The 27945-nt window shown below is 34.3% G+C and overlaps 1 protein-coding gene across 1 annotated transcript; it reads right to left on the bottom strand.

Moving 5' to 3' along the window:
• Window positions 1-19: 19 nt before the first annotated feature.
• Window positions 20-27945, bottom strand: LOC143910650 (protein groucho-like). Its single transcript, XM_077429217.1, has 18 exons — window positions 27537-27945; window positions 6916-7013; window positions 6768-6831; window positions 5955-5999; window positions 5733-5870; window positions 5521-5553; window positions 4889-5062; window positions 4684-4791; window positions 4542-4595; window positions 4099-4254; window positions 3794-4011; window positions 3600-3723; window positions 3385-3519; window positions 2925-3104; window positions 2763-2841; window positions 2511-2675; window positions 2223-2422; window positions 20-2144 (listed from the first exon to the last, which is right to left on the bottom strand). The coding sequence occupies exons 1-18, from the start codon at window positions 27597-27599 to the stop codon at window positions 2037-2039; spliced, it is 2142 nt and encodes a 713-aa protein (XP_077285343.1). The 5' UTR covers window positions 27600-27945; the 3' UTR covers window positions 20-2036.

Here is a 27945-nt window from a genome sequence, read left to right on the forward strand (position 1 = left end):
AAAAATATACTTCATTTTTCTATAAAATTTCATTTAATTTAAAATATTTTGTACACCACATTAACAAAATACATATGCTAAAATAAAACTTCAGGTAAACGTAGACACAAGTACATTCGACTGATCATCAGCCACGGATGACGTAAAAATCTCCCGCTTAGATACGAGAGCAACGAAAGCATCCTAGTCTACTCAAATACTTTTTGTTTCATATTCAATATAACTATGAAAGTTGCGGGCACATGATCATGTCATAAAATAAATTAAAACTGACCAAAAACTATACATATAAAAGTACGAAATAATATACAGCAAAATATAATAATATATATTTAAGTCGTCAAATTGCGATCACTTTGTAAAGTAGTGGAATGAAAATGTTTCGTTAAGTTATGGTATTATAGTATAAACATAGACATGCCATTCAAAGCACAATTCATACAAATAATACAACAAACTAATACTCAATAATTAATACTGAAATTCAAAATATAATCTAGTTACCATGTTGATACAGAATATGCACTTCATTTTTTTTTTAATATTAGTGTAATAAAAAATATATAAACCATAAAAGAAATCTGAACTTCACATTTAAGCCAAATCTTTGAATTATTTTTTTACACAAATATAAAAAAAAAATCATTTCATAATTTCGATACTGAAAATTGCTAGCAGTAAGTCTTTATGAGTTTTGATAAATAACAATACATTTCGGACTGCATGTATGTAATAGAAAATAAGTTCATAGCAATAGCATATTTCAACATGATAACTACCTATCTACATTTAAATAATAAATAATTCAATTAATACTAAGAACACTAATTTTAAATATAATTTTCGAAAATTATATATATATTACAAAAATCAAAAAATTGTCATGATACTTTATCGAGACTGATAAATGTGAGATTAAATACATACGTATATATGTAAAAACATTGATCGTCAATCAACTAAGAACTAGTCTATTAACAATTTTTTTAGTACAATATTAACAATTGTTTTCAAATGTAGATTATTACATTCGTACAACGCTATAAACCGGAAAAATATACATATGCCTACTAAGTCTTAAAAATTCGACTGAGAGAGCAAAAATTTATGATGAAAAAAAAGTTAAAAAAATACTTTCAACTTGAAAGGATATAAAAAAATATATTTCTACAAAATGTAAGACGTACTTAATTTGATATGCTAATTTTATAAATGACAGAAGTACGCTAATTGGAAAAAAATTGACATCGAAAATTCATTGAAACAAAAATTGATATGTAATTCAATTGCAGACTAAAAATTATTTTTTTTGGAACGACTTCAATTGAGAATTAGTTATTGCATAAACAATTGATACATAATACTGACTATTACACGTATATAAATGAATTGTAGTTAACTCAATTCGTTTGCATAACTAGCATGCAATCAAAGCGGTGAACGAGAGACTTACATTTAAATAGCTGAAATTCTCTCGCGCTACGTATCACCAGAGCACCAAAAAACCTTTCTGAAAAGTATCCGAGTCGCAGGCGGATTTACTAATTAATTAAAATACATTTAATACATAGTACATTTCAAATAGTTGATTTTTTTAATACGTACAGCATGATCAAATATCTTAGGAACATAATGAAAAGAAATATATTCAAACCTCCTAAATCAGATTTCACATAAAAATCATAGAGATCTCATAATACTTATATAGAAATGTCCATAACTTTAATATTTATCTTAATATTTTTTCTTTCCATAAAAATATTTCTTTTAAAAGTTTATAAAATCATATAAAATATTGAAATCACTTTTTTATTACTTATATTAATTAACAAATGCCACAAATTCAAAAAAAAATTATTTCCTCGATAATATACTGTATAAGAGTCTATCAATCTTCATTAGATTTTTATTATTTTTGATTAAGGAACACAATCACATATTACTAAACGAATTTCATATGATACTAAATGAATATTTAATATATGTACACAATTATTATACATAAACGTCTTCTTTGAAACTAAAGCTAATGATGATCAATAGATTACTTCGTAAACTGTAGCTTTCTTATCACCAGATCCAGTGACAATATACTTATCATCAGCGGAAATGTCACAACTTAAAACTGAAGAAGATTCCTTAGACTAAAAACAAAAAAATAAAAATTAAATTTAGTAATTTTGTACAAATTAAAATTTTTCAAATTGTATATAAAAACCAACCTGGAAAATACTGGCTCCATAAGGCGTTCTCCATGCATTGAGCAGATTATCTTTACCGGTAGAAATAAACCATTTGCCACAAGCTGCAAAGCGTAAACTGAGAACACAAGATTCGTGTAAAAGCAGCTGATAGCGGTCAGGCTTACCAGCATGTAGCACCTCAACATGAGAATTTTCCATACCAACAGCTAACCAAGAACCTAAAAAATACACACAAAAAGTTTTAAGAAACAAAGAAAACAGAAAAAAATATCTGAATAGTGATTACATAATGTCTAAAATGATCACCTGTAGGACAATATCCTAACGAGAATATCTGGCTAGCAAAATCGTGCTGATGTAATTGACGACCTTCTCTAAGATCCCAAGATCTGACTGTATTATCTAATCCACCAGTCCACAACTTTGAACCATCAGCAGATATATCTATACAACTAGCTCCGTCAGTATGACCTATATTAAAACATTATTAAATTTATTAAACATAAAATTAATTATTATTTAAATAAACTATTATTTTTAATTTTAAAATTTAAATACCTTGGAATTGTCTAACAAGAGCCTCATTGTGCAAATCCCAAACAGCGATATTTCCATCGGAACAACAACTGAAACATACCTTAAATACAAAAATAAATCATATTAATTAATTTTAAAATGACCTTCATTTAGATAAAATCGACAATTAAAATAGAAAATTACCTTTGAGTCCGGACTAATAGCTAAAGCATAACAAGCTGGGGCACTAGACGTCAATTCAGCTTTCATACGTGGTGTGGGTGTTGCCAAATCCCAGATTGACAAATTAGATGCTTCACCGCCCACTATGAGAGTTCTACCATCGGGAAGTAATTTTACTGACCGAATGTAATTATCACGTTGCTGTAAAAAAATTAAAAAGCTCGAGTTTAGTTCAAATAAAAAAAAATACAATAATTCAACTTCAATTGTTTATATTATTGTAATAGGTATAAAACAAAGTGAAAGAATTCTTTTTAAATATTTCATCCTAGAAGGAGAATAAAAATTTAAGCAAACCCGTATCACTATAATGTGTATTTGTATGACAGAATCATCCAATTAGAATAAAATACGATGATAAAAAAATTATTTCACTTTATTTTAATATTTTAGAAAAAATATCTACATGATTTTTTGTTACCAAACAATCCAATTGCGACAATGGTTTACTACAACTCGATGGAGATGTTATGTCCCAAAGTTTTACACAACCTTTACCTCCAGTATATGCGTGTCGGCTTGAACCACTTTGAGACAAAGCCACAGCGCACACCACCTAATTTAAACAAAATGTGTTTTGAATACCATAAAATATACATAAATACACACTCATCCATTACGCAAAACCGAAATTACCTCTCCGTGAGGAAGTGTAGTCGCTTGTCTCGCTCCTCTTGGTATACCGGGACCGATTAAGGCATCTGCTGGAAATGGAACCGGTTGCAATCCGGGTCCGCCGCACGTGTGAAATGAATACGCTCTGAAATTTGATAAAAGCTTGAAGGATCAGTTACATTAAAACCAATAGATTTAATAGTGTATAATTTTACGGTTTTCCTGCGGCTACACCATTCGATCTTGGTCCTGGAGAGTCTGGATACGATAATGGTCCTGAAGGTGGAGGTGGTCTATGGTAGGCAGCTGACGATGGAAAGGGCGAGTATGGACCACCTGGAGGGGGTACTGCAGGTGGAACTACTCCACTTTTACTACTATTTGGCGTAATCGATCGACCGCCTTTTGTAGAACTAGGTGTACCGGGCTTTTCCTAAACAAAACAAAAAAAATATGATTAATTGTTTAATGTGACTATTTTTGAGAGCTCACCGATTGAAATACATATAATCGAACTTACATCTTTACTTTTAGGAGTGCTACGCGACGAACTAGACCCACTACGACTAGGTGGCCTTTGAAGAGCAGATCCCCCACCCCCTTTATCAGGCCCATTTTCTCTTCCGGTTTCACCACTTACTCTATCTAACGAGTGATCGTCTCCTCTTCTATCCTCCTTCAAAATAAAAATAAAATATTTATATATATGTACATGTATATATATTTTAAAATATCTACATTTCAATCAACAGCAATAAAATGCAATAAGCGCTTTCTCATCAGAAAAGAAAATTTTGTAAAAAAAATTTAAATACCTCCATACAATCAGTAATACATAGCTAGTCTTTTAAAAACAATACAAAGAAGACGGATATTTTGGCATGTATGGATTCTACGATTACCAAGAAAATTTTCTTATCCAATAAGTGAACACCGAACTATGTACATTACAAATAATACTACCTCGTTTGCTACATCTACTACAAGATCTTGATCACTTTTCTCGGCATCGCTATCCTATAAAAATCAAAAAAGCAAAACAAATTTCAATTTCAGTTGATCGCAACATGATTTTGAATAGCGCTTATTGTTTTTAAAAACTCACATGACCAAGCATTTTTTCTTCTTTCCGTCTTTTAGTTTCTACAGCTTCGGATTCCGCAGGTGAGCGAGATCTATATTTATCACGATCACCAGGTGAAACTGAACTTCTCTGAAAACACAAATCATTAGCATTTTTACGTCAACGTCAAATTAAATATTCAACAAATCAAAATTTAGCCACCAACCTGCAAAGCCCTAGCACTGGCAAGCCTTTCTTCGGCAGAGGGTGGAGGAATTTTGAGGTCAGCTGGAACGTCGGGTGGTTTAGCTGCCGCTAGTAATGCAGCGTGAGCAGCGTGACTGGCATGCTGGGGCGGTAGTCCAGCGAAGAGACCAGCTCCTCCACCGACTCCAGCTCCTGGCACTTGTTGTGCGTGCATCTGCTGCTGCATGCGCATGACGTGCGTGCCATGCAACATCGAGGAATGAACATTATTATTGGAATTCAAAATATATTGAATTTCTACTATAATTATTTAGCGTTCATATACAATCGATTACTTTGACATAACATGCCTGTAATAATTGTATCATCAACGGCACAACTCTAAGCTCGTTATCGGAACGTATTCATACGCCCTTTGTATTTTAATTAAGTTAATAGCCGAGTGACATGCAACATACATTTTAAAAAGTTGCAAATATGAATACTACTTGAACGCTTTAATAGGCGTATGTTTGGTTATTTATTACTCTAATAGATATTAAAAATGAAGAATGCCAAATTAGAAAATCAATTTTGTATTCTGTACATTTTTCATAAATTATAAATTAATTATCGTTTATGATACTCATGATGGATTTCTGTAAGTGTATTTCTATTTATCTAAACACTTACGAGGAGATGTTGTAGACCTTGTTGCTGTTGTTGCTGAAATAAAACATCGAACGTTACAATAGCAGCCTATCATTATAACAGAAGAGAATTTTTTGTTTTCATTTTCAATACAAAGCTATTGTAAACAGAGAGACGCCACTTTTAAAAATTGGCGAATCTTTTATCAAAACACAACATAATCAAATTAAAAAACTGTCAAAGTCAAAACATACCCCAATAATGGCGTTCAGTTCGGTCATAGTGACTTGTTTGGCTCGCTCGACGGCCGAAGCCACTTGCTGCTGATGCTCCTGCGCCAGGAACGGAAGCAACTGTCCGATTATTGCGTTCAGTCTTTTGGCAATTTCAGTCTAAAAATAAAAATGAAATTGACATATTTTATTGAAAAATATTGCAAGCAAAAACAAAAAAAAATAGTTGACGAAATTCTTTACCTGTTTGTGCATTTCAACATTTAAGCCGTACGACATCTCGTAATACTGAAATATTTATAAAAACATTAGTAATAAATACATACAATTCGAACTTACTTTATTAAATTTATATTGAAACAAAATTTTAAAGGCACTTTCAATATATATAATTTTAAAAAACATTTACTTGTTTAATATCATGTCAATGCATCTATCAAACATATCACAAACCACTTATTTTTTACCAAAAAAATTGACGCCTTACCAAAAATAATGTATTTTTAGTAATATCATTGAATGAATACTTTTGAAAGCAGAGAAATGTAATATTAATAGAAGTGGCTTTAGGTGTTATATTGTTGTCAAGTGACATTCTGTCCACGGACAGATCTAAATAATTTTAGCATCAGTCGTATTTGACGCTTGGTGCTCGACGTATGTCCGATAAAAACTTCTCTGTTTGTTTATATTACTCGCAAGATGGGCAAGCATCGGTAAAAATTGCACAATGCATTCAAAAGCACACAATAAACATGTGATACATTTTTATGAGTAAATTGATCCGATTGTATTCCGTGGGTTGTAGCGTATTTATATTGACAACAATTATTTTTTCTTAAGGGCCCTTCTATTATTATTACATTTCTCTGCTTGAAAGGGACAAATAATTTATACTACTGATAATTCTTCGTAAAATTGTAGATAGAAAGTATGTAAATCGATAATTTTTAAAGATTTTTATAGTATAACAAATATAAAAAAAAACTAACAAATCATTAAATAAAATAATCGCAAGCATCAAAGCCCAAACTGAAAAAAAAAGTACAAACTCACCATTACATAATGACGTTGCATTTCTGTTTTTTCACCGGCTAGTTTTTCGCATTCTAATTTTAATCTGCAAACAAAAGAAAATAGTTAGGAAGTAAAAAAACAATAGAAAAACCTCTTATCGCGCAAAAACACTGCAGGAGAATCTTACGTATGATATTGCGCCTGAAGAAAATTGAATTCTTCTTTGATTCTTTCTAACGTATCGGCGATGGTGAATTTTATAGGACCGGCACTCGGTGGTGGACCCTGCAAAAACACAAATTAGACATTAATATACAACTCGACAACTTCACCCATGTCAATAATCACGACGAGTACTCATAAAGCGGCCGTGTAAAATGAAAGAGCAACATTATGGTGAACACAACGCTTACACAATAGAAACACGGAGGGGGTTTTTGAATTGTCCCCCTTTCCCGCTCAAGAGCCATCAGGGATCGTCTCCCCTTTCCACCCACTCTCTCCCTGGCGTACATCACTCGCTCGACCTCTAATTAAAAAGTGTCGCACTCCCCGACAACGACATACGGGGGATGACACGCTTCAAATGTTTCAGAATAACCAGGAAAGTGGTGAACGGTGAAACCTTTTCCTGCCACAGATTCGGCGATAAAGACGGGAGGGAGACAGTGAAAGTGGATCAGTAAATTCTACATATGTATGAAATTTTATTTGTATTGGTATCATATACATATGAGTTTATTTGTATACCATACACTCCCTATAAAATATGTAGATTAAATGACTAACAACTCTATATTGAGTGGCTTTAGAATAACGAATACTTCAATTAAACCTATGTTATTAACGTCGAATTAGGCAGTTGAAAGTCGGAAAAGAAAATGAAATATTTTCCGAAATTTTGATCAGACATCGAACCATTCCAAAAACAGACTACTATTTGATGGTTCTAAATTGAAAACTAGCTTTGTAAAGCGGACAAAAAAGCAAACATTCAATTTAATATAGTTGATAGTATTCATACTTTTAATTGACCGGCTTATTTGACGGATTATTAGCAATACCCGCTTTTACAGCCAAAATTTTCATTAAAAATGTTTATTTTTCCATCATAGATCATTACACAAGTATGGTACATAGGTGGTTATATCTAGGTCGCAATTAAAATTCTAACAGCTGAATAGCAACGAGGAACTTTGTGTTAAATTTATTTAATATTTAACTTTTAGTAAATATAATAATATAATGTTAATTCGCTGTTATTTAAAAGCTAACATTATTAGAAAAATTCGCATGTTCAACAATTTCAGCAACCCTTCATTGTACAATACTTAAAAATAATGTCAAAAAAATCTCGTAACACTTACAAAAGTGAGAATTTATAGCGAACACTCGAAAATCATAATTATGTTTACGTGTTTATGAATATGAAAAAAACTTCAAACCCCCTCACATTGTAGTTTGTGATTTGGTTTGACATTTATTGCAACGTTTCCGAGCATTCGACTTACCCCAAAACATACAATTAAACACTTACATAAAACGCGAATTGGGGTTGCGTGTTTTCAAGACTTCAGGCCAATAGAACGGGGCGATTAGTCGCACACGCTCTCACTCAAACTGTGTGGCCCCGGGAAGATTATAATTAAATTTTAAATGCAAACTTTGAAAAACGACCTCCCACTCCTATGAACATATTTTTAAAAAATTATTTAATTTTTTTCTATTTTTGTATTTTCTGTTAACCAAATATCAGGAGAGCAAATAAATTGCGAAAATGTGAACTTATTCAATTTCGCACAAACTCAATTTGAACCAGCATTTTCTTCAAACACAAATTCATAAGACGTTTCGGATTAAAATCATAGCGAATTATTACATGATTGATGAAAGAAGTTGAAAGCATAATAATATTTCCAAAGATTCAATTCAACTAACAAACAATTTAGAAGTATTCGGATTACCTACTAAAATTAAATTTCAGCATATAATATTTGAATTTATTATTTGATCAGCCTTCCTTACATTTATTATTAAATTATTCATCGCTCCAATTAATAAGGTCAGATAAAAAAATATTGAGATTGAAAAGCAATCCTCGAAAAGTCAAAAATATAAATTTTGAATAAGTTCCTATTAATCTAATTTTGAATAAATATTAATCAAATTTTGAATAAATATTGATCAAATCTTGAAGAAACACTGATGAAATGTTGAATAATTAGTGATAAAATATTAAATCAATGCTGATCAAATTTTCATTAAAAACTGTTGTCCAAAGAATATTGTAATATCACTTATTACATTTTACTGATCGTTTAATTTATTTTACTGATCACTTTTATAACTAAGTAGTTGTTTTACCCGGCTTCGCTCAGTATTTGTAATATAAACAGCTTAAACATGTGCGAATCAAATAGTAAATATTCATTTGTTTTTTTATTAAATTTATTTGAATCTAAAAAAATATATATCGAATCGTCGTCATAGAAACTTTGATTCGTTTTCGATGTTACCAACCAACATTACATACTTACAAGGTCTCTTTCGAAATTATATATTAAGATGTAACGTAGAGATTAGGTGATTGGTGACTAGGTGACTAGTTTACTAGCGCTGATCACCTGATTTCGCATTCGCGGCAAAAAAATGCCTCGACGTATGAACAAGCTGTATACAACAGCCAATAAGGTCTCGCTACGCATCGACCAATGATATCTCTGTGCGGAGAGTACCTGATGTGTATAAATATTCGGCGATTATGGTCCGTGTTTCATTCGAAACTGGCATGCCGACGGATCAAAAACAATAAACCGCCCGTACTACACAGCTGCGTCTCTCACTCCGATCTCGGAAACCCCTATACACGTAATTATCCTTAAAAATTTTTTTTTTAAAAACATACCTCTTCTATAATTTGTATATAAAATTATTATTTTGAATAAAAACACCAATAATTTTTTTTCTACCGCCATCAATGTTTTAAACTAATAAACAAACTTCAACGGTAAACGTCACCGAGTATCTCGCCGGGCAGATTTGAAAAGCTTCTTAAACGATATTTTTGCACCATTGTAATGGCGGAGGATCCATTTACTTATATTGATGACCAAAATGAGCAATATGGCAAAGTATGAAAACGATCGGATAAGAGGCAAACTTTTTCCTGAATTGTAATCGTAAGTGAAACGTAAAGGAGTTATGTAAAAAGGTAAAAACTACCTACCTACCAACATGTAAACAATATAAAATTTAATTAAATAAATTTTAAATAGATAGCGGTAAATTCTCTGCCAAGCGGAAACATTCGTAGCGATCAGTATATAAAGTTTTTTCTTTTGTTATTGTATACGTATATACTATTTGGCAGTGGTTTAGCTGTGACGTACATATTTCGAATCGAAACGACAATTATAGTACGGCAAGCGTTATCTCAAACAGACAAGACAGGCGGAATAGCGATATTATATACATACACACATATATGATAAACTAAATTTTACTAAATTTATATATGTAGACTAGCTGAACCCCGGCATGCGTTGCAATGCCATAATAACGCATGCAATTCCCGTTCCCGTTCCCATTTGTCGGAAAAACGCAGGTAGTGAACACATTTGAAATTATTACGTTGCAATGACACTCATTCCCGTTTCTCCCGTTGTCGTTCCCATTTTTTCCCGTTTTTTTTTCACGGTAGTCTTCCCGGACATGCACACAACAAATCCTGAAAGTTTCATCGCAATCGGTTCAGTGGTTTAGCAGCCTATTCGAGACACACACACACACATACACACATACATTCATGTACATATGTACGTTTTTATTTAATCAAGTTATAATCAGTCCGGTGAAATAGTAATAAGGAAATTTTGCCAAAAAATAAAAGTTTATTCTAGAACGAAATCCGAAATACATATTCCTAAATGACGAAAATAAGATTTTGAACCGTTCACCCTTTTATGCTCAAATTACAAACAGACCCCTATTTAATTAAGGAACTTAAATTCTACTTAAACGTCAATAGCAATCGTAACACCCACCCAATCGCAAGCAAATTCACACGACAAAAATCAAACACAAACAAACATACGTATAGAAAAGCTACAAGGAAAAAGTTCCCAGCAGAACGAAAAGGCTATCTCTATTCCTGTCTCCAGATATGGATACCTACCCATCAACCTGCTTACGACTATACACCGTGCATGTGTGTTTCTTGGGTCGTAAACATTCTACAAACACACACCGGAGGATCGGGAGGAGTGGGTGGGGGGGATGAAAGGATGCGACTCAGACATCGTACAATTCGCCAGAACAAGTAGTGCGGGCGGGGTCGGTCGGATCAATACAGAAGACAGGTTGATTGCCCACTTTGTTTACCGACGCCGATAAATTATTTCGTCAAACCCCGGAAAATGGAAGACCACCCCTTCCCACCCACACCCACACCCACCGACCGCGAAAAGACGAGAAACGACCCAAAGAAACAACACCGCGATAACGCGAAACGGCGATAAATCACAAAACGCAGGAGGGTTGGTGTGAGTGTGGAGGGTTAGAAGGTACCCCACGGCGAGTGCTGAGAGTTAACCCGGAATCGGTCATTAGCAGCGCGTAATCGAAACTAAATGACCCGCTGCCTTACATCGGATTGGCGAATTCCGACTCGGCTGATAACAACTTTGAAAGAAGTTCGAGACTGAGGAAAAGCAACGATTGGAATCAGTTTTAGTGTCGCATCGGACTTTTTTATCGGAGGATTTAGTTTGACAATCTACACTTCATTTCAGTTAACTACATAGTATGTAGGTAGAAATAGAAATAGACAATTCTAATTGGTCAGCCAAGATGTTCTGACCGCTTATTTATTTATTTTACATACATATATACCAGGAAGGCCTTACAGGTAAACCCCAATGCGCCTTCCTGGCCAATTACAAATTACAATTACAATGCAGCATTTTTATATAAATCACTGAATTACGAGACACTGAAAAACTCGCAAATCAATGAGACATCTATCAATTTGTATACAAACTTATTTATTGCAAATTAATTAATAACAAATTATAGGTGACATATCGTATAGGAGGGATTTTAGCCCATTTTTTCCGGGAACCGTTTCAACAATGAAATCAGAGAAAATTGGCAATTAATTAACTCTGATAGGAAACGATCAACCTGAAGTCACAAATCCAGGTCTAACCAACAGCATACTCTGAAAAATTCATTTTCATTTGAGGCCCGGCCCTCGGATCGAACCCAGCGCCTTCTCGACGCTAAGCAGAAGCTTAACGACCGAGCTATGCTGCTGGATTATGTTACAACTAACACGAAAATTCATGCTTATAGAAAGGAAAAAAAATAATTGAAGTTGACCGCGCGCACGTATTGCGCTCCTTTGTCGTCGCGGCGTGGATCGTGCCATCTCGCTCTATCCTTCACGAACGGACAGCATAGCCTCATTTTATTTTATTTTTATTTACTATTTGCGATAGTGAAATTATAGAATTAGTTCAAATCTTCACTATGGCTAAGCTAAAAAAAAATAAGATAATAAACAAAGATAACTATAAAATATGAAACAAATAAATACAATATATTGAGATACAGTTGAAGTGTATCTTCTTGTTGAAATATATTTTAACTAGTTAGAATATATTCCATCTAACCTGGTACCAACAACCGCTATAGTTAACTAATTGTTTTACCCGGCTTCGCTCAGTATTTGTAATATAAACAGCTTAAACATGGCGAATCTAATAGTAAATATTCATTTGTTTTTTTATTAAATTTATTTGAATCGAAAACAATATAATATTCAACCAATTGAATTGTCGTCATAGAAACTTTATTTTGTTTACGAAGTTCACAACCAAAGATACTTACATACAAAGTCTCTTTCGAAATTATATATTAGATGTGTATTTCAGTGGTAATATATGTATTTTGACTAGTTGGAATATATTCCGTCTAACCCATGTAAGTTGATGGCGAATTACATTCCAATTTGTCAAAATATGTACATTACAACTGAAACACAGTTCAACTATAAGTTGGTACTTGGTAAGATGGAGAAGTTGGGTTTTCGTGAAAACGACACTCGACTAGTAAATTGAGTTGGAAAGTCAAATTTTTATTTTGAACACATTCTTAAAGTTATCATAATACGGTATTCATTATCTTTATTATTTAATATTAGCGCATTCTTAAATTCTAAAGCATTCGTAAAAACATCAGAGCTGTCAAAACTCGACTGTTACATCACAACTGCCGCACATTGTTGAAGTGTATTTGCGCTTGTAGAGATACAATTTACTAGTTGAATTGTATTCGATAATGAATACATGTATACAACTGAAAATAAACTTCGACTGTAACATATGCACATAGGAATCCATTTACGATCTCATATTAAACAACCCCTACACCAAATCAATATATTTCCGATTAAACAAATCCAAGCCAATCGAAATCTGGTTGATGCGTTTGATGCCCTTTGCGACAGGTGACGAAGCCATCAAATTGGTATGTGCCACAGGAGAAGAGAACAAAATGCGGCATTTAATTTACTTGAGTTAGCTGGAAACATTCTAGTTCAATTCAGCAAGAATTTGAGGATCGCTCACCAAACCAACCAGAAATGTTTTCCCAAATAAACTCTACGTCGTGACTCGAGGGAATTATATCCTAGTGCTCCCAGCCGGTAGGCAATTGGATAGAGCCAAGGATAGCGACCGTAAACTATCAATATAAATGTATAAGGAACCGAAGTTAACACTTGAACTGTAACATACACACTACATAGAAGTAGAGAGATGTTTACATCCAGCATCGTTTGTCGTTTTTCTAGATGCCGGAAGACGGAGGAAACGAAGACAACAATGTAATTTTAAGCAGAATCATCTCAGCAACTGATAGCAAGTACAGGATTTGAGTACAAACACTACTACAGCCCTACCCTACTTAAAACCGCATTTTAGTACAGATACACATTAAACGAATGTTGTAGTAAATTGGGACAAAGGATCTATAATACATAATATGAAAATAAATAATTGTGCATATAAAATATCCGACGACGAAAATTCCACAGTGAAAAGCCCGAACGCCATTTCGGATTATATCATATGTGGCTGTGTGTGTGTACGTCTGTATCGCATTGAGAAGATACGTTTTATTTTCAGAATAAGAAAAAATAAAAACACGAATGGTGGCAAAACGTATCTCACGGGTATGACGACCCCCTACCCCCACGCCGCCACTCCCTCACCCCCATCCGTGACGGGAAATAAATTGCTACAACAATGGAAGAGAGGAAAATGTGGAAAAGGAAAACTGTAAATGTGCCGCAGACGAGGTGTACAAAAGTCTCGCACAAAAAAATCCCCCCCCCCCTCCCCTTACCATCATTCGACCCCCGAGCGAAAACTAATCAATCATCGTTAATTGATACGATAATTTGAATAATGCGATGGATTCAGGTATAAATATACCGGGTAGGTTCAATACTGTTGTGATACGTCATTTTGCAGGTGTGTTCGAAATTGTAGACATATTTATTATGTAAAATAGATAGAAATTTCAATGTTTTCCGCTGCGAAGAACTTTGAATTCTATGAAAATCCGTTCAGAAGAATTGTAAATAGAGAGCGAGTGAATAATTCTACCAACTTTACTAACTGTGCTAGTTAATCTCAATTGATTTTTTTAATTTTATCTCATCCATCTCACCCCCCAATTTTTTTCAATTTCGTCCACCCATATTCTTTCTGGCCTTCCTTTCAGCCTTTCACATTCTCTCGGGTACCATTCCAACACTTCCTTTTTCCACCTTTCGTCCATTCTTCTAGATACGTAACCGTCCGATTGCTGTTATCACTTCACCATCTCCACTATATATATCCATTACCCTCGTCATACTTCTCACTGAGCATACAGCGTTCCATGTTCATTTCTTCTGTGGCCTTCCTTGTACCTTTTTACATAATCTTGGGTACCATTCGAGCACTTCTATATTCCGTTGATAACTTAAAAAATATTTTCGTTACAAAAAATCTACTAATATTCAAATTGAAAACAATAATAAATTAAGATTTAAATTTGAGTAATTTAATAGTTGGCATTGAGTCGTTTTTGATTAACTAAACACGTAATAATCTGGTCCAATTCGGTATACGATCATAGTTTATTTTTTAAATACCTCTTCTTATTTTATTTGCAATTACGTTTCGAATTCCAACAGATGCTACAATAAAAAAAAACTAGCGTTATTGTGACACTCCCGAGAGAGATCTTCTACAAAACAGCAAAAAAAAACGTTATTAAAAAACGATATTATATAAAACATGGAAAACTTAGCTTTGTGAGGATTTAAATTGCAACAGTTAAAACGCACGAGCAAATTTAACAAACAGTGCGCACGGGCTGCAATATAAATTGTAAAATGCAAAAGAGACGACGAAGTAATAGGAAAAACTCGTAAAAAGCTTTCGCAGCGTTTTCCCCGTTATAACGAAGTGAACGAATAATAAAAATTGAAGTACACTGTATACATGTATAGTTATTCTTACATAATATGTGTACATGTTTGTATTAAGAATGGTCATTTTGAAAAATTTGTCGTTAATTCAACAGCTTATTAACAATTATAAAGTAAAATCAGAAGACATATATTTGAGTTTGCATGAAATAGAAAAGGAAAAACATAAACATAAATTACTAAATGGATTGATTGCCCGCGATGAGTCCTTAATATGCGCACACAGCAAAACTAAGTAGACACGTACAATGAAAAAAAATTACCACTTACACGAAAACCATGTGAAATGTACATAAAGGAGGTATGTAAAAATAAAAAGATTGATACTGAAACACCGTCCATGTCGATCACTCTTAGAACGGATTAACAATTCAATCACCACAGTTTTCTTTTTATTCCATTTTATTATAAATCCGGATGTTTTTATTGAGACGATCAAGCGATAGGTTGTTGGCAAAGCTAAAGAGTCGTATAAATAGGAATAGGTTGTGCAAATTAAATAAAAGCACAGAGTAGTGGGTACTTGGTAATACTCGTAGGTACTTATTTGCAATAGATTCAATTTAAAATAAAGTACACGCTCCAAAAGACACAAAGGATATCCATTATCTCCATACTCACTTCGTGAAACAAAACAAAAACAATAAAATTGGACATTGTCCCATACTCCTTCATATCGTATTCGTTAGTAGAACCTACTCCACTAAATCTGAACCGGTGATTCTCAAACCTATTCACTCTGCAAACAAATTCGGTAACAAAATTTCGCACTACAGACCCAAGCAATCATAAGTGTTTACCAAGGCAGTGGAGTCGTTAAAAAATTATTATTTTGAATAAAAATACCATTATTTTATTTTACTACCGCCATCTATGTATGTATAAAACTAATAAACAAGCGGTGGATAGACGTCAACGACTATCTCGCCGGGCAGATTTAAAACGCGTCTTACATGATATTTTTGCACCATCGTAATGGCGGGGGATCCATTTACTTATTGATGACCAAAATGAGCAATATGGCAAAGTATGAAAACGATCGGATAAGAGGCAAACTTTTTCCTGAATTGTAATCGTAAGTGAAACGTAAAGGAGGTATGTAAAAATCGAACGATTCCGATTTTAAATTTATTTTTTAATCATGTACTTTACAAATTTAAAAATTACTACTAACGAAGTGTTAAATAAATCTATTTTTTTAATAAATTTTATAATCCTACCCATAGATTTAAATAATTTATGGATAGGATGCTACGCATACTATGGACCGCAAGACGCACGGATATCTCCATCCTCAAAGAGCTGGCCGTATCAGAGAGACTCTCCACAACATGTAGGAAAAGGGATATTTCCTACTTTGGCCATAAGGCCAGGAAGAATGTGGGGAATCTGGAAAGGCTGATACTCTAACAGTCACCAGAACGCTAGAAGGAAGGCGACCGAGAGGACGGCCTCCCAAGAGATGGTCTGACCATATCAAAGAACTAACAGGATCGTCCCTAAAAGCTGCCTTTAACTTGGCACAGTACCGGGAGGAGTGTGGATCGTCAATCAAATTCAAGATGACATCAATGACCACGACGCTCAGCATTGAGCAAACGAGAAAGAAGAGAGAAGAAGAAGTGGGTAGGGCAGTTTTACCAATTTGATGAGAAACCGTTTCAACAATGAAATCAGATAAATTGGCAAACTCTGAAAGGAATCGATCGACTTGGAGTCACAAATATTGAGTCTGATCAGCAGCACTACAGATAATACTCAAAATAAATTCTTTCAATCGAGGTCAACCCAGGGTTTGAGACCGGAACCCTTTCGATGGCTAGCATTAACGCAAGCACCGAGCTGTGTTGCTGGCTACGTTTAAATCAAACTGAGGGGAGAACTGATATTTGACATACTTGAGGAGAGGACTGATATTTGACAGCAGTTTGGCTTAATGGTAGCGTATATATTTAGCACCACTGAGGTCAAAGGTTCGAGTCCTCGCCAAAATCTGCTGGTTAGATTTGGGGTTTTGTGACTCCAAATCGATTGTTTCTCTATCAGAGTTTGCCAATTTTATCAGATCATTGCTGAAACGGTTCCTGAAAATTGGTATTAGATATATTCCTGTTGTCACAAAAATCTGCCCGTGTATAATTTGTAATAAGTAATCTAATCTAGTAATCATAGATGTCTCTATGATTATTATTTCTGATTAATTGTTATATTAACGTACACCCGTCGCATTGGAGTAATCTGTAATGACGAGTTTATATTGATTTGTAACAATAAAATAAAATATCCAATACGTCAAATGTGCACATATTATCTGCTAGAATGAACATATCGGAACAAAAAATTACAATATCAGAACTCATCCACTAGAAAAACATAGCATAAATAGACACGAAACCATTCCGAATAGAATAAACAAAATGGCATGATTGATCGTCATCATCTTTCACAGAAATACGTTCAACAACGTCCGTCTGCTCGTCCACCCCGTCGTTAATTATTATTCTCCTGCTGCTATTTCTGCCATGCCGCCGAATAAAAAAGAGGATTTCCACAATGACTAAAATAAAAGGTCAAAAAAAATATGTCGCACAAAAAGGACGATAATTCCGTTTTCAGCGGATCAAAGCGCGTCGCGTTACGTATGCGACGTGAAGGCTTATTATTCCCATGTGTGTGAGGGCGGTTTGTTCCTTTTTATACATTTTTTTTTTATTTTTGCCCCCAACGTGGCACGATGTGCATTCGACTCTAGATAAAAAAAATCAGGTACTGCGCTCTCCAACCCCACAACCTCCCATCCCAACTCGCCGAGAGAGGGTAGAGAGTACCCAAGGGAGGAGGCCCCGAGAGGGACACCTGACGATTCATAACTGTAAACCGGCAAAATTAATTAAAAGGCCAAAAGGAAAAAAAAGCGGCAAATACGACCAGATCTAAAATACAATTGACTATGAAAAAATAATCAGATTCAAAACATGTTTAATATATGAATGAATTTTTACCAGTATTTATTATATTTACACAATTTCTTTATTGTGCTGGGCAATAAAAGCTGTTGAATTCGCGCAATGGCGTTAATTCGAAGAAGATAATGCTTTTACATTACGCATATACAAAACAACACTGCGTGGGATTTTTACGCTTTGGGAAAAAAACAACGAAGTGGACAACGATTGCGCTGAAGACTATAAATCGAAGCTTTTAAAATAAGTCGTTAAATTAACATTTCCATTAAGTGTATTGAGCTGTTGAGAATCGGCGAACGCCAAAGCTGGAATATCCTAATTAATCCATTCGATGAAACTTTAATGAAAGTCTACGAAAGTACATAACTGGCACAGTTTGAAAACATATTCATAAGCTATTTTTTTATACTAAGTTGATCAATTAAATTTGCCATCGATCGATTCGACACCATATCAAATCATATCAAATTACGTAGAATCTTTGGAGGGGGGGCACCGATTTGCTAGTGAATCGTTAAAAATAGCGGTGAAACCACCTTTTATCGGTAATTTTTCCGCTATAGAAATATTCACGCATGATGTGACGTCATAGTAGTTTATTATATTCAAAAATTTCAGTTTGTAAAATTGTAAAAACCGGAAATAGAAAAATATTAAATATACTAGCTTAAAAAATACTCACAAAAAGAAGAAAATCACAAGTTAAGCTTTTGAATTTAAAGTATTTAATTTCGAAACGTAGGGATGGTATGTAAAAATATAATACATATTTAAGCACCAAACAATATGTAAACGGTTTTCACGTCGCGAAAGCTTATTTTAAAAAATATTTTAATAACGGGGTAGCACGATGCGAGCAGCTTGAAAAAAATAGCTTAAGACGTTACTCGCAACGTGGCAACAGGTGATCCAACCGATCTGGAACGCCCAAGCTACTCGCATCGTGTCAACCCAGCATAAAGCAGATTTCAAATGTATGCAGGTTTCGAATACTGTAAACTATAACTATATTAGTAACGAATAATTTTTAATATACCTAAATACATACATATATTTAGTACGAATATTGTGGAGACTACTTCGAGGGAAGAAAATACGGCTTCGTGAGACAAAATGAAGCAGAAATAAAAAAGCACAACACAATTATAAAACCATAGTGACAACCAAAATTATCAGCATATATATATATATTTAGTAAATATAATATAAAATAAATATGTATGTAAATGGGGATCTCGATAAGGCATTGATTGTTCAATAAATAATCGCCACTACCGCTAATTAACGGAACGGACGGCGAATTTATTACTTATTCCCAGGGACGAGACGGGACAGGTGTGGGTTGTTTCAAACGACCTCATCAGAACAAATAATACACCCTTAATAATACGCGAGGCATCTCCGTCCCTCCATTTCACCCTCCGCGAGAACGATACGACAAATACATTAACGGAGTGAGCGGATCTAAAGGGTGGGTGGGTTGGAGCTCCAGACGAAGGGGCGGAGGTCACCCCATCCAGACCCACCCCCTAGGCATTCCAGCCAACGTTCCTGTAGCGCCCCGTCACACGTTTCAATTTTTGTTGGTTTCGTTTCGCAATACATAAATTTGCACGTACCACGATGGGGTCCCCACAAACTCTGATAGGTATACGGTTTCCCTATTTTTTGCTTTATCCCATTCGCCAACTCGTAATAATAGTGGATGGTCGAGTTTGCAACGTTCGGTCTCTCAACTGTGGACAAGCTTCTCAACAGCTGTCATTTTTTATATTAAATAACATGACATGATACATTCATTACATCTGAAAATGCCTTGAAAATGTTCAAAGGTACATGTAATGTAAACGTATGTTAAATAGAAGTAAACTTCTGTAATAATATTATGATAAATTTTAAGCTAGGAATTAAATACATAAATAAATCTTTTTATGTATTTACATAAAAAGATTTATTTATGTATTTAATTCCTAGTGTCCGTTTTTAGCGCGTTCATACTTTTTTTTAAACGAGTGCAGGCCAAAATCAACTTACGTGTACATTACACAGCGCGACGATACAACAAAATATTACTTGCGTCGTATCGTCGAGGCAATATTGTCACAACATGACGTTTCCGAAAATATTCATAAGCGCATGACAGCACATTTGTTAGTGCAGGTGCACTTACCATTATGACGTCGCGTCATGAGTGAATATTTCCACATACTCCAAAGAAAATCGGTTCTGCTTGTTACGTTTCGGTGGCATGTAACTACTGCTGTATAACATGAATAGATCGTGTGAGTTACTGTTGTTTCGGATACGCGATATACACATTAAGGAACATTGGAATGTTTCCATATAGAATGTAAGAATTGTAAATAGGTTTTTGAGCTATTTTTCCTATTATGCTGTACATTAACATTAGAATAATATAATACTATGATTACTAACCAAATAAAATAAAATTGTAAAATAGAAAATGATCAGTAGATCAGTAGCTATTAAAATAGATATAAGATGTATTGTGAACATAATTTCGAAATAATAAAAAGCATTTAAAAATCAAAAAAAATATAGAATGTAATAAAGAATATTTTCCGTACTGTTTACCGGCTTGAGCTGTACTGGTACAAGCAAAATTTAATACTTATCATAAAATTGTCATATATAATTTCAAAAAATAAACCGATCCATGATTCTTTCAAAAATACAAACGGAACACGTATTTCATTTAATGATATACATAAAATCAGCATATTGTGCCGTTGCATCTACGTTCAAGTCCAACATTCAGTTCCAAAAACACTATTTCTGTTTGACTTAATTCACAAGTTGTTATCACTTCTCTTAATTCGATATGTCCAGAATCTCGGAAAAGTAGAATAAACATATTACATGCCACCAGTATTTTTAAATATTGTTAAACTTAAAAATTATATTTAATGTTTTGCGAGATATTTCTCGAAATGCAGAAAAGTGGACTTTCAAATACATACATATGACAGCTCATATATAAAATGAAATAAACTGCACACAAAGATATAAAATAAATTGATCGAGAACTAAAACCCATACACGTAGATCGAACAGAGAAGAAGACAATAGAAATACGAGATAACAGCAAGAAAGAGACAGTAAACCAAATTACTATTCCTCGCAACATCAGATTCAAAAGCATACAAAAAGATATGTACTTCACAAAGTATTACATATGTATGTATGTATGTACATACAGAGCCATCCAAGGAGATCCTTCACACTCATCGAGCATCATCTGCAAATACCCACTTCGCAGATAGGTCCATCTCGTTTTTAAACGGCACTAAAACTGAAAATTCCAATTTGCAATTACTACTTGCATCTGCATTGATAGACGGAACCGTTTAAACGCCGCAAATCCAATTTCGCGAGTATCTTTCGCATTTCAGCTGAACAAAGACACGCTATAAAAGGATCATGCTTTATATTACGACGACTGGTAAATCGATATATAACAAAAAAACGTGGATATGATACACACAGCAGAAAAATAAATACATATACATACATAAAATACACAATTAAACACAAACACGGACGTTCGAGCGTGGGATGTTCGATGTTTTTATTCGGAAAACGATTCGCAATTGATTTCGATAAGGGGTAGTTCGCACCGTTTCGTTCGTCCCGAAACCCCATGGGACGGATGGAAGAGATGGGAAAAATCTTACGAAGGCTACGCACGCGACCGACCAAACCAAAATCTTGCTCTCAGGGTGAGATTGTTAGACCTTTGATTAATCGTATCCATCGCCCTTCACTACTGTTCCCTTATATTTCCCCCAGTTTAGTATTCGCCGCAATTGCCAACATCGAATTGGCGGTTTAACAGTCTCGCTATAGATATACATATTCTGGGAAGATACAATTTGGTAGTTTCCTACAGACTGATCGATCAAAGGACTTTTAGCCAGTTTTAGTTGAGTCATTACATCACAGATCGACGGCTTCTGCTAGAGTTGCCGATTATCTAGCTTAATTGTTGTGACGGATTTAATAAATTGGCATCCTCCACCCTCCAGTTTCTCGCAAAATCGAATTTCTAGCATCTCAAAACTCTTAATTACTATAAATATGCTACCTGCATACATAGTCTGTAAAATCTGTTGTCGCAAATTTGCTGTACATATATCGAATTTGTTGATTGTACCATATACTTTATTTTTATTTCATAGAACATGAACTACTCGCCTTTACAAATCGTTCCAAAGCGACGAGTGCACTTATACAGATACAATACAATCGATATGCATAAGCATTTTATTCAATGCGAACTCATACTAACATCCACAGTGACATATATAGAAAAAAATTTGCAGTATTCAATAATCAAATTGGCGAACCTCAATACGCTGAATAACTTAAGAGAGTTAGGAAAGACAATGCCAATTTTACAGGAACCGTTACAATGAAAATCAATAAGAAACGATAGACTTGGAGTCACAAACCAAAGTCTGGCCAGTCGCGGGACTCGAACCTGTGACCACTCTGCTCGAAAGCATAATATGCTAACCACTACCGCTGGATAATAGATGACTATTGTATTCATCATCATCTAGTCATTCGCCATCCACTCCTGGATGAAGGCCCCCCCAAAACGCTTCCACTCGTCTCTGTTTTGCGAAACACTCATCCATCTCACTCCACACACTTTCCTAATTTCGTCTACCCATCTTACCTGCGGTCTTTCTTTTACCCTTGTGCATTCTCTCGGGTACCGTTTTAGCATTTCTTTTGTCCACCTTTCGTACATTATTCTAGCCACCTGGCCAATCTCTTCACTCTATCCACTATATTCACAGCCCTTGTCATACTTCTCATCCACGTATTCCATTTCCTGTCTTTCCTCATTATGCCAAGCATATAACGTTTCTTACTTCTTTGAGTAAATTGGACTTTGTATAGCCAATTGGCGTTCAATATCCAAGTTTCACATCCGACGATCTTTTTCTTCGGGCAAAGTGGCATTATATAATAATTGTATTGTAATGTTGAGAATTATTAGTACAAAACTCTGAACATACATGTCGCCTCGGGGCAACCTGCAATGGCACATATGGTAGAAATTTATGTATAAAATAAAATGTATCAATTTGCGAACCTAAAAATAAGCTATTCTGAGTTTTTATAAGAGTGCACCAAATTCACTGGGAAAATTTAACGATGATACGAGTTACGATCGGGGCACGTGTACGAATTCATACTCTGACTTGGTTATAAATTATAGAAATATACTAGATTTGTTCGGAGATTCTTGATCTGCAGATTCCGGGATGTCAGGGGATCGAACCGCGCAATCCGGGGGGTTTGCTCGGCTCGCCGTAGAAACAAAAACAAAAGTGGGTCACAGACACCGACGAAATGCGAGAACACAATGCCATGCGAATAATCGACATCGTCGTTATTCAACGCTTCAAAGAAAAAAGACATTTCGAATAGGAAAAGAAGATAAAAAAAAATGAAATGTACGGAAATGGGAAAGTTATCAATGCTTTCGTCAATATCCGTCTTCAATTACTGTGACTTTAAATATTCTTCATAAAATAAATGACTCGAATGTTTGCAAGCACTGGATAAAAACATACGAACTGCAGATATGTGCAACTGCAACTATGTATGTATACTGCACGTTCATAATTCGATATTGGAACAAAGTTGTAAATGTATTTTAATGCTACGATCTACTATGGACAATTCGCACAAATATGCGAAGCAGACAAAGAGAAATGTGATGTGTTCAAATTTCATTAAATTTAAACATTGACGCATATTATGTAGATATTAAATATGTATACAAAGTCTGAAATAAATTTCGATAAATAATGAACATTCTACATTATCAAAGTTTTAAATAAAAAAAAATATACAAAAACGAAATAAATTTCAAAGTTTGCATTTAAAATGAAGTTTTACTAACTATGGGAAATAATATTTTATTTTATTTATTGAAAAATCAACAGACAGGATGTACATAGATATGTATAAAAAAACAAATAGTATATAAATAATATATGTAACATCCGAGTCCAATAATAGATTTTTACAAAAATGAAAAAGATAAATATAAGGAAAACAAATTAAAAAGTAAAGAATAAAGGCATGACAAAATATGTAGAACATTGCATAATTAAACTATAGTATTAAAATATTTGGAAAAGGTTATAAAATAGAATATAAGAAGAAATTGAAAATTACAAATATAAAACAAATGAAAAAGGTAAATACAAAATAAACAAATGAAAAGAATGAAAGCTATAATATGTTATTTCATTGCAAATAAAAATGTTTTTTCTCTTCTCATGCAACTCGTGTTAGCATTTTTAGATCGAGTTAAACTAATATATAATTTCGAAAGAGACTTTGTAAGTATTTAAATATATAATTTTGGTTCGTAACATCGAAAACAAATCGGTTTCTATGACGATTTGATATAATTTTTTTTCGATTTAAATAAATTCCCCGGAAGAAGGCCCCGGAGGGGGGGCGCCGGATTCTGGTATAATACATCTAATATATAATTTCGAAAGAGAATTTGTATCTTTGATTGGAAACTTCGTAAACAAAACAGTTTCTATGACGATTCGGTATATTTTTTTTTCGATTCAAATAAATTTCATAATAAAACAAATGAATATTTACTAATAGATTCGCCATGTTTAAGCTGTTTATATTACAAATACTGAGCGAAGCCGGGTAAAACAACTAGTGTATCATAATGGACACATGTTAATGTATCATATGACATATATAATATCGCTATTCTGTGTGTGTGTGTGTGTGTGTGTGTATGTGTAAGATAACGCTCGCCGTACTATAATAGTCGTATCGTTTCGACATATATACGTCACAGTTAAAACACTGCCAACAAAACGTACAATATAATACGAACATAATAACAGGTCAACAAAAAACTTCTATATTTACTGTTTGCTAATTTCAGAGACTAATTTCCTCTATACAAATTAGTCTCTGAGCATTTAGAGCCATCCATTGAAAATTTATTAAATTATTAAATTTTTCTATCGAGTGTTTTATATTATTTATATGTAGATAGGAAGGTAGTTATTGTCATTTTTTTCATTTCATAAAAGGTATTTGAAAAAAAAATACGACCGCATACGGATCGAACACAGAACTGACACATTGATTTTTTTTTATTATTTAATAACTTAATATGCCAACACCCATGCGATGATATGTCATCGGGTACAAAACTAGTAATACATATAATCATGATACAATGTGTATAAAATAACAAACATTTTGTGCATTCTCATTACAAATGAGCTGGAAAAAATAATCATATTAGCAAAATAAGTTAGGAGATAAATTACAAAAAAAAATGTTACATTAATGAGAATAATGTATTCACAGATAGGACTAATAGAAGCGGCGATTACATATGCATGATGCGTCGTATACTATTCAAATATCAAATAATATTCCACAACAAAACAACTCGCAACAGTTTGCATTGTGTACGCTTTTAAAATTAAAATTAAAATTTGAATACATTACAATATAATATGTACATTAAATTTAAAAAGAATTTACTGAATAATATCATCCATTAATGAAATTCAAATTCAGTGAGTGATATAAAAACTATGTTTAAAATACATAATAAATTACCACAAAACAATCAATTTACTTACATTCCAAGTGAAGAGGAAGTTCACATTCGATTATTAGACATATGTAGATTCAACTTTAGAATATAGCCAATGCTTGAAAAAAATTTTAAACCCTAAATGTATTTCTGATGTATAATACAAGTGGGTAAAAATTATAAAGAAAAATGCAGCATTATATAACTTCGGTCTAAATTAGAGTACTGCGAGATACGGCTACCAAATTTGTACACAAACCAGGGTTGTGGGATCGGTTCAAAATGTACCAACTTTGACTATGACTTTTTGTTTTGTTTTGACTTGGACTCTTTGACTCTAAATCGAACAGTTTTGGTAATATCGACTTTATTTGCTAATGTATAAAATTATTACTAATAAAAATAATAGTGATATTCAAAATATAGAAAACTAGTGGTTTTACCCGGCTTCGCTCGGTATTTGTAATATAAACCGCTTAAACATGGCTAATCTAATGGTAAACATTTGATTTAAAAAAATCAAATGTTTACCATTAGATTAAACTTATTTATAATGAAATAGTTATAAGTAAAAAGTAAGTACATTCATAGTGTACGGTGTGTGAAAAAAATAGTAAAAAAATGAAAATAAAAAAGAAGTATGAGACGAAGGAAACAGTCGGTACTGAAACACAACATATCAAAATATGTACGTTTACTGTAATTTAACGATTTTATTTATAATGTAGTTTTTAAATCATGATTTTTTTAAATCAGGATTTACTTCAATTAAGTTTGAGACTTGTTGACACATACTGTAATAATTAAAATAGAAAAAAAAAGTGAGTCGGTTGATTTTTAACAACTTTGACTCCGACTCCGCTAGAAATGCTCCCACTCCCACTCCGACTCCGCAGCCCTAGCACAAACACAGGTCTTGAAAATGTAAACCATTCATATGGAAAAATGTTCATGCAATTTTTTAATTATAAACGTGATAAGTGATGATAGGTCGATCGAGATAGATACATACAATCATTTATTTATTTAATTTATTATTATTTTAAAATAAAAACAACAATAAAATGACCAGTGTGACCTGACAGGTTGCCCCAAAGCGTCATACCGGTCTTATAAGGTATCATAAGATACAAAGTGATGATACGTTCATTGAGAAAGTATTCTATTTTAACTGTGAGTAAGTTTATCATAACATAATAAAATATTTGAAAATATTACAGATTGACCAAATCATCAAAAGTTGTACTTTGATATGGCCAAACGCCTCACGATTGTACACCAAAACTATGGAGTAAAAACTGAAGTGATATTTCGAAATAGACGTTTAATCGAGTGCAAACAAAGCATATATGTAATTTGACAAATCGGTCGAACTGGCTTGGACATGGTGTATCCAATTAGTGAGAACAAATTATAGCATAGTTTCGACACGTTATAATCGAATTCACATGCGAACTGAATGCGGTGAACATGGTCGTAGTAGTCGGTGTTAAGTCGTGCTGCAGATGGCGTTCTCGTATTTTGACAGAAGAAGCCGGGGCGGCGCCCCGCTAACCTCAAAGTTCGCTCGCGTCGGCGAGTGGGGAGAGTGGGGAGAATGGGGCGAGTGGGGCGAGCGGGGTGAGCGGCGAACGGCGAATGACAGGTGAGGAATGGAGTCGACTTACCGGCTGCGAGGGGTGCGGCGGGTGCGGCGGGTGCGCGGGGTGTCGCGCGGGGCTGGGATACATGGCGATGGCGCGCTGCTCAGTGGTGGTGGTGGTGGTGGTGTTGGTGGTGGTGGTGTTGGTGTCGTCGGTGGATGGATGTTGGTTGTCGGGTGCCGGTGTTCGAAGACTGTCGACGAGGCGGACGTCGGCCGGGCTGCCCGAACCCGAATTCGAACCCGGCGCTCAGTTAGACGGCCCGAGTGGCGGCCATTCGATCGGTCGCCGGTGGAAACGTCACCGGTCGTCAGCGGTGTCAGAGTCAAACAGTGCGAGCGCGGCGCGGTGCCTGTGCGACCGCCCGACAACCGCCGCGACGCGAGCACGCCAACACACTGTCGCACGCACACATCCACACTCGACCATTCCC

This window comes from Arctopsyche grandis, chromosome 4, assembly GCF_051622035.1.
Source record: "Arctopsyche grandis isolate Sample6627 chromosome 4, ASM5162203v2, whole genome shotgun sequence".
In the NCBI taxonomy this organism is placed as follows: Eukaryota; Metazoa; Arthropoda; class Insecta; order Trichoptera; family Hydropsychidae; genus Arctopsyche; species Arctopsyche grandis.